Below are 8,511 nucleotides of genomic sequence, written 5' to 3' on the forward strand. Positions count from 1 at the left end.
GGGGGGGCCGTGGGAGAGGAGCTGGGGGGGCGTGGAGCAGCCGGAGGAGGAGCCAAGGGGGGCGTGGCCAGAGGAGGAGCCAAGGGGGGTGCCTTTTTTATGTTTGCTCCCCCTGCTCTTAAAACCTGGCTACGCCACTGTGTGTTCTGCTGCTGGAGTCAGTGGGAGTTCAGCGACGGGAGCACAGCTGGGCCTTTGTTTCCAGTCCCAGAGCTCGGTCTGTGCTGTTCGAGAGCAGCCCCCCGGCCCAGCTGCCTCTCTTAAGCTTTCTTGCTCATCCCAGTAGGCCCTCGCCAGCTACCCAAGAGGCACCAGCTGGGCATGAAGCGGGGTCTTGTTCCCTCGGCAGAGGGGAGGGATGATATTTGTCGCTTCCACAAATTATCTAATAAACAGTCCCCTCCCTCTCTTCCTCCATCTCTCCTTCTCCTTTCATCTCTTCCCTATGTCTTTCTCTGTGTCTCTTCCTCCCTGCCCTCCTGCGTTCTCACCCCCCGTCGGCCCCGAACAGGTACCAGCTGAAGCTGTTTGCCCGCATGTGCCTGGACCGCCAGTACCTGGCGATCAAAGAGATCTCCAAGCAGCTGGGGGTGGATCTCATCTTCCTTTGCATGGCAGACGAGATGCTGCCCTTTGACCTCCGGGCCTCCTTCTGCCACCTCATGCTGCACGTGCACGTGGACCGGGACCCCCAGGAGCTGGTGATGCCCGTGAAGTTTGCACGGCTGTGGACGGAGATCCCCACCGCCATCACCATCAAAGAGTGAGGCAAACGGGTGCTTCTCACTGGGAAGAGGGTGGCAAGGGGGATTCCAGACCATCCCACCCCACAGATCGCTGTCTCAGATCCAACTTGTGTCAGTCCTGACCAAATGGCCATACAGAAGGCAGGCGGGGGGCGGCACATGTGGAATGGGTCTGGCGGGTCTTAGCCAGGCCTTCTCGCAGGCAAAGCCTTAAAAAAACCCCACCAGCACAACTGGCACTGATCAGCCCTCAAGGCCAGTGACTCAATGAGCTTTGGAGACTGAGCTCTCCTCTCTCTCTTTCGAGGCCAGGGTTGTCACGCGTTACTTGGACACTCGCCCCTGCTGCTGCCCGGCCGGGCTTTTGTGGGGAGGGGATGCTGCCCTCCAGGCCTGTCCGTCCGATGCACAGAACTGCATCTGGCACAATGTGCTGCCCTTCTGGAGAGCGAGGCAGGGGCTCCTCCTCCTCGGGAGAGGCACTTGTGGGGCTGGGGCATTGAGGGAGACTTGGCCCATCTCCTGCTGGCTCACTGCGCCGCTCCTCCCCTTCGCAGCTACGACTCCAACCTGAACGACTCCCGAGACGACAAGAAGAACAAGTTCGCCAGCACCATGGAGTTCGTGGAGGATTATCTCAACAACGTGGTGAGCGAGGCGGTGCCCTTCGCCAACGAGGAGAAGAACAAGCTCACCTTTGAGGTGAGAAACCTGCGCTGGCCCTGCTGGGGAGGGGGCATTCGTCAGAGCTTTGAAGCAACCCTGAGTGGGGGCATTTCAGCACAGCATGGGCCTTATTCCCTCGAAGAGGCAAGGAGGCCACATCTCACTGCAGTACAGGGGCCCTGCGAAAACTTGGCGGCCAGTTTCTAGTCATACTGTGGGCAGCCATCTTGGAACTGCCAATTCTTGGCACAAACTGGGCCGCCATCTTGGAATGGCCAATTGCCACTGCAGCCATCTTGGGAGTCCTTACCCTGTACGGTTGTATTCCTCGTCTGCTCATAGGGTGTGGGAGAGATCTGGAGTCTTTCTGTCCTTCCTGCAGGTCGTCAGTCTCGCCCACAACCTCATCTACTTTGGCTTCTACAGCTTCAGTGAGCTGCTGCGCCTGACGCGGACTCTGCTGGGTATCATAGACTGTGTCCAGAACCCTCAGCTGATGATGCAGACCATGTACAATGAGGATATGGCGGGTAAGGCTCCATGGCTGGCCTGTAAGCACCTGCTTCTCTGAACTGTCTCAGTTCATTGATGCAGGGCCGCCCAGAGGATTCAGGGGGCCTGGGGCAAAGCAATTTCGGGGGCCCCTTCCCTAAAAAAAAGTTGCAATACTATAGAATACTATATTCTCGTGGGGGCCTCTGCGGGGCCTGGGGCAAATTGCCCCACTTTCCCCTGGCCTGACTGTCTCTGGAAGTGCTCCCATCTGGGAGTGGGGGGGCAGCTACCTGGGGCTTCTCGCCTCTGCGCTCACAGCTGGGAGCAGGGGGGAAGTCGCCCGCGGCTTCTCGCCTCCGATGGGTAGATCCGCACCTGGAGTCCGGTCGGCTGCCGTGCTCCCAGTGGGGAGCAGGAAGCCGGGACCGTGGTGGGCAGCAGGGCTCCCAGCGGCCAGTGAGGAGCCCGGGTGGCAGCCAAAGCTGGGAGCCGGGGTGGCAGTCTGGCTTGGAGCAGAGACCCGCTGGGGAGTGGGGAGCTGGCTTTCTTGTCAATTTCATGGCAGTGAAATTGACAAGAATGACAGCCAACAGCCAATGTAAGGAAGGCAGTGTCTACACAGACACTGCGTCGCCCTAACTGCATCGACATAAGCCCTACGCCTCTCGTGGCAATGGAGTTATGATGTTGGTGTAGTAGGGCACTTACACTGGTGGGAGCAAGGCTATAGTGTAGGCACTGACATCATGCCTTATGTCGACCTAACTCTGTAGTGTAGACCAAGTCTGAGAGACAGGGGTTAGCAAGAGCTTGGCCTCTCTCAGGCCTAACCCTCTGGGGGAGAATTTTGCCAGCAATAGTAAGATAGAAATGCAGGGACACGCCAGGTGAATAATCAGCCTCCCTGTTTATCCTCCAATAAAATTAAAGTGGTTTCCAGTTTGGTGGAAGTTTGGGTGGGCTCCTATGCCAGCCGCAAGGTGGACTTAGAAGCCCAGCTCTAGCCCCCTCAGTGTATTAAAGCTGGCCTCACACATTAGCCTCCTGCCAACTGTGGCTGCTTCCCTAGGGAAGAACGTGCGGAAGTCCATCCAGGGTGTTGGCCAGATGATGTCCACCATGGTCCTGAGCCGGAAGCACTCCATCTTCAGTGGCCCAAACCTCAGCACCGTGGTGGCCTCTGAGCCCACGGACCGGGAGAGGACCATAGAGAATGAAAACATCGTTGTGATGGAGACCAAGCTGAAGATCTTGGAGATCTTGAAGGTGGGCGCCCACGGTGGTGGAAAAGCTGGTGCATGAAGCTCAGAGGGAGGGAACAAATGAAATAAGGAAGTTGCAGGTTCCCATGGACTTCTGCTATGGACCGGTGCCGCTGGCCTTTGGTTAATGCAGGGCTGGGGTGGTCAGAGGGGAAGGTTGGGAGCGGGGGCCGGGAAGCTGCAGCAGTGTGAAGAGGGCGGTTTCCATGGTGGGGGATTCACTTCTACACTCCTTCTGCCCATGCTGCTCCCCAGTTCATCCTGAACGTGCGGCTGGACTACAGGATCTCCTACCTGCTCTCCGTCTTCAAGAAGGAGTTCATAGAAGTCTACCCCATGCAGGACAGCAGCGCCGACGGGACAGCTCCAGCCTTCGACTCCACAAGTAACTGTCTCTCCATCCCTTTTGCTCTCTACCAGCAGTGCCAGTCTCCAGTGCAGCTTAGATTTAAAGTGCCACATATGACATGTTAAATACCGGCTCATTATCGGGAACACACTGAATAGCACTATATGGCTCTGATAAACCCTCTTAGCAGATGGAGAGGGATATGTGCTGCACTGAACGGGCTGGGTTGGAACTATTGATTGTTTGGTGCCAGGGCCCAGTAGCGGTTTGGGAGGCTTTTGCTTGGAGGAGATGGAGGTTGAAGGAAATTAGGGACGTGGACACTTTCACTCTGGTGTTTCTAAGGTGTGGTACCTAATATCAGCTCAATAATAAAAATCTGCATCCTCCTTCCCTGGCTTCTCTTTCCTTTTGCTGATTTTTCTCCCCACTCCCCTTCTGTTGTTGTAAGCCCAAGGGTAAAGGTGGTGACACCTCCCTCCCCACTTCCCATATGCTCCTTCCACCCAATGAAATAGCAGCAGGACGTGTGTGCATGTAGAAGTGGCCAGTGGCTCACCGTAGAACTACCAAGGAAGGTGCTCAAAGGCAGGGGAGGTAAAGAATCTGCGGATACCGCGGTGAATGCTCAGGTACCACGCTGATGAACAACCTTGTGACGACCTAGAGATAGCCCAGTCCACTCGGAGTTCAGCAGGGCAGGAAACCCCTTCCCCTCCCTGGATTGGGAGTGGAGACTGTTTCCCTAGGAGTTTCTGCCTCGCCTGGATTCGTTGTCACCTTCCATTGGTGCAGGGAGGGTGGCAAACTCCTGCTGATGGTCCCTTTGCTTTCTCTCCTTTCAGACGCAGCGATGAACCTGGAGAGAATAGGCGAGCTGGCAGAGGCCATGTTTGGGGTCGGGTAAGTGCCTTGGTCCCTTCTTTCCAGTGGAAAATTTATCTGTCCTTTGCTATTCCCTGTAGATAAGTCCCACTCTCCTATGAAGAGGTGGATTGCTGGAGGCTGAAAGCCACAGGGAGCAGAGAACGTGGGTGGCCTGGGGCTACCATAAAGGCTACTATAGGAGCCCCTTATAAGCCATAAGGAATGGAATGGACTAGCGCAGGGCCAGCACAAAGCCCGAGGGAGTCCTTGATTGTTACTCACGTCGTGGTCTTTCCCCTTGGCTTCAGGAAGTCGAGCAGCATGTTAGAGGTGGATGATGAAGGAGGGAGGATGTTTCTCCGTGTGCTGATCCACCTGACAATGCACAACTATCCCCCGCTTGTCTCCGGCTCCCTCCAGCTCCTCTTCAAACACTTTAGCCAGAGGCAGGAGGTGCTGCACACTTTTAAACAGGTAACACTGCTGGGGGGCAGCCCGAGTGTCCCAGATTCTCTCGCAAGTCCTGGCCCGCACCTGGGGTGCAGTTGGCTGAGGGGGTTGTAAATAGGTTACACTAGGTGTGAGTCTAAATCCAGCCAGGCTGACAGTGAGCAAAGGTTGAGTCCATCTGAATGTGGTGTGAAATGAGCGGGTGAGATCAGTCCAGCAGCTAGCTGGCGCATGTCCACAGCGTTTGGCACCAAGAAAAGGTGCTTGGTGGAATGCCCAGATCTGTGCCAGCTAAGGAAGTCCCATTGGTGCAGTTCCTTCCTTAAACTGCTCTAGTAGGGAGGCTGCAGATCCTTGCCATGCCCTGCGGTTTGAGCATTGGCCCGCTAAACCCAGGGTTGTGAGTTCAATCCTTGAGGGGGCCATTTAGGGATCGGGGCAAAAAAATTGGTCCTGCTAGTGAAGGCAGGGGACTGGACTTGATGACCTTTCAAGGTCCCTTCCAGTTCTATGAGATAGGTATATCTCCATATATAAGTCTAAGTGGTCTTGAGATCCTCATCTGTGGGAGGCGGATGCTCAGGGTTGGGTAACAGAGTCACTCCCAGGCCTGATAGTGCCATAAAAGTAGCTTCTAATCAGCTGTTTCAGCCACAGCCACCCCTGTGCCTTCTGGACTGAAGGGGGGGAAGCAGAGAGCTGAGTGAGGAGAAGGCCGATGGACACCCACGCTTGGTTTTTCATTGCACATCGGTTCCTCAGTGAATAGAAGGGGCTGAGGTTCTCCTCGTGTTGCAGGTCCAGCTCCTGATCTCGGCTCAGGATGTTGAGAACTACAAGGTGATAAAGTCTGAGCTCGACAAGCTGCGCATGATGGTGGAGAAATCTGAACTCTGGGTGGACAAGAAGGGCAGCCCCAAGGGGGAGGATGCAGGGGAAGAGGCCAAGAAGGAGAAGAAAGAGGTAAGAACCTGAGCAGCTCTCCAGATTGCAGGGGAGAGGCTGGATACAGACACCTCTGTTTCGTTGGTTCAAATCCAGCTCAGGCCAGTGACTGAAGGATATTGCCTCTCAGTGGCTTCTGGGTTCAGCCCTCTGAATCGGGCATGCCAGAGATGGGTGTTAGTTAGGCATTCGGTGCAGTAAGGCAGCTGCTGCTGGGGAAACTGGCAGGTGTGGAACCTTGTCAGAGATTTGCTGAAAGTCCAAGTACCCCGTATCAACTGGATCACTCTTGTCCACGTGCTTGTTGACACCCCCAAAGAATTCTAATAGACTGGTGAGGGATGATTTCCCTTTACAGAAGCTGCGTTGACTCTTCCCCAACATATTGTGTTCATCTATGTGTCTGTTCTTTACTGTAGTTTCAATCAATTTGCCTGGTACTGAAATGAGGCTTACTGGTCTGTAATTGCCAGGTTTGCCTTCAGAGCCTTTTATAAAAATTAGCGTGACATTATTCTTTAATTTATCGATTTGTTCCAGTACCTCTTTTATGGATACCTCAATCTGGGACAGTTCCTCAGCTTTGTCACCTAAAAAGAATGGCTCAGGTGTGGGAATCTCCCCCACATCCTCTTCAATGAATTCAGATGCAAAGAATTCATTTAGTTCTCCACAACAGCATTGTCTTCCTTGAGTGCTCCTTTAGCACCTCGATCGTCCAGGGGCCCCATCATTGTCTGACAGGCTTCCTGCTTCTGATGTATTTAAAACTTTTCTTGCTGGTAGCTTTTGTGTCTTTTGCTAGTTGCTCTGCAAATGCTTTTTTTTGGCTTGCCAAATTATATTTTTACACTTGACATGCCAGCTCCTTTCTATATTCCTCAGTAGGATTTGATTTCCAATTTGTAAAGAATATCTTTTTGCCACTAACTGCCTCTTTTACTCTATTGTTTAGCCAGGGTGGCATTTTGTTTTTGGTCCTCTTACCGTTTTTTTTATTTGAGGTATACATTTAGTTTGCGCCTCTGTTATGGTGTTTTTAAATAGTTTCCATGCAGCTTGCAGGCATTTCACTCTTGTGACTCTTCTTTTTAATTTCCGTTTAACTAGCTTCCTCATTTTTGTGTAGTTCCCCTTTTTGAAGTTAAATGCTATTGTGGTGGGGTTCGTTAGCATTTTACCCCCTACAGCAGTGGTTCCCAAACTGGGGTTTGTGAACTCCTGGGGGTTCGTGAAATGTTACAGGGGGTTCTCGGGGAAAAAATTCCCTAATGGCGGACAGAGCTGTCCCTAGGGATCCCGGACAGCATGGGGCCAGCAGCCGGGAGCCGCTGGACTTCCAAGAGCTAAGCAGATCAAAGCAAGCATGTCTATCACACTGAGGAGATTTAAACTTCAAGACTCCTTATAAGAAATGGAAAGGGAGGTGGATATTTTTTGCTGTTTTTAAAATTAAATAGGCAGCTAATCTTGTTTTTAAAATTATTATGAAGAACAAGTTTAAGCTTTGTTGTAACGTGCGTTGTTAGCCCGGACTGCTCAAGACCTGAATGCTTGTGTAGGAAGAACTCTTTGAGTTGGCTTCTTAAATCCCTTCATGCTGTTTCACGTCTGATACTCCTTGATGAAACATAGGAGCCTTGTCTTATAACAGGCTTATTCAAAGTGATACAAGCTACGAAAGTGAGATCTTGGAAGAGTGTTGCCCTTTTCATAAATGTAATAAAAATACTGTAATGATAAATAGTAATTAATAATAAATAGTGTGTAATAAGCATGTCATAAAAACAAATTGTGTATTTCCAAGATCACTGCTTTTATAATTTATACTCAGGTAAAGGAGAAAATCCCGGGAAATATTCATTTTTAGGAGGAGGCTCGCGAGACTTGACATTTTCGTGAAAGGGGTTCACGGGTTGTTAAAGTTTGGGAACCACTGCCCTACAGGAATGTTAAATTTAATTACATTATGGTCGCTATTATTACCAAGCAGTTCAGCGATATTTGCTTCTTGGTCCAGATCCTGTGCACCACTTGGGACTAAATCAAGAATTGCCTCTCCCCTTGTGGGTTCCAGGACTAGCTGCTGCAAGAAGCAGTCATTAATGGTGACTAGAAATTCTATCCCATCCTGAGGTGCCATGTACTCAGTCAATATGGGATAGCTGAAATCCCTCATTATTATTGGGTTGTCTCTTTTTGTACTGAGAGTCGTTCCTCTCTTTCCTTCCCTTTGTAGCACACTGCAGATGAGGAGGTCAGTACCCCTGAAGAGAAGAGCAGCGAGAATTACAAGATAGTCAAAGGGGTAAGAACAGCTAATATTGTCTCTGGTAACATCACATAGCACTAGCCAGCTGTGCAGTGGGACTGCCTGAGCTAGCCAGGTCAGCAGGGAACGTTGGACTGGAGTTGTCTTCATGGTGTTACATACAGCGTCTTGCACCATGGATAAGGGACTTGTGAGAAGTTAGGGGTGGAGCTGGCAGCTTGCGTGCAAAGACATGCAAAGACATGCAAGTGTAAGCCTGAGGTTTACACTTAAAAGTTTAGTGCAGGGAGAGCCCTATGAAGTCATCAAACCCTGTGCAATAAAAGTAAAAGGCAGGACTTGTGCTAGGGGGCAGAGGTGAGGATTTGTGAATGACACACAGGACTGTCACTCTGCATTAGGAAGAACTCAGGGATTTATGAATGAGACCCAGGGCTCACACTCTGCACTAGGAAGGAC

The 8,511-nt window shown here is 51.7% G+C and overlaps 1 protein-coding gene across 1 annotated transcript in view; it reads left to right on the forward strand.

Annotated features, from left to right (window-relative positions):
• LOC112106114 (inositol 1,4,5-trisphosphate receptor type 3) overlaps nucleotides 1-8,511 on the forward strand; it is a 96,165-nt gene that overhangs the window by 53,321 nt on the left and 34,333 nt on the right. The window contains exons 22-27 of the mRNA XM_024199181.2: nucleotides 2,977-3,173; nucleotides 3,425-3,554; nucleotides 4,364-4,421; nucleotides 4,694-4,859; nucleotides 5,634-5,798; nucleotides 8,020-8,088. Coding sequence (XP_024054949.2) covers nucleotides 2,977-3,173; nucleotides 3,425-3,554; nucleotides 4,364-4,421; nucleotides 4,694-4,859; nucleotides 5,634-5,798; nucleotides 8,020-8,088 — 785 coding nt within the window. The remainder of the gene's footprint in view (nucleotides 1-2,976; nucleotides 3,174-3,424; nucleotides 3,555-4,363; nucleotides 4,422-4,693; nucleotides 4,860-5,633; nucleotides 5,799-8,019; nucleotides 8,089-8,511) is intronic.

This window comes from Terrapene carolina, unplaced genomic scaffold, assembly GCF_002925995.2.
Source record: "Terrapene carolina triunguis isolate 2854851 unplaced genomic scaffold, T_m_triunguis-2.0 Scaffold197, whole genome shotgun sequence".
Lineage (NCBI taxonomy): Eukaryota > Metazoa > Chordata > Testudines > Emydidae > Terrapene > Terrapene triunguis.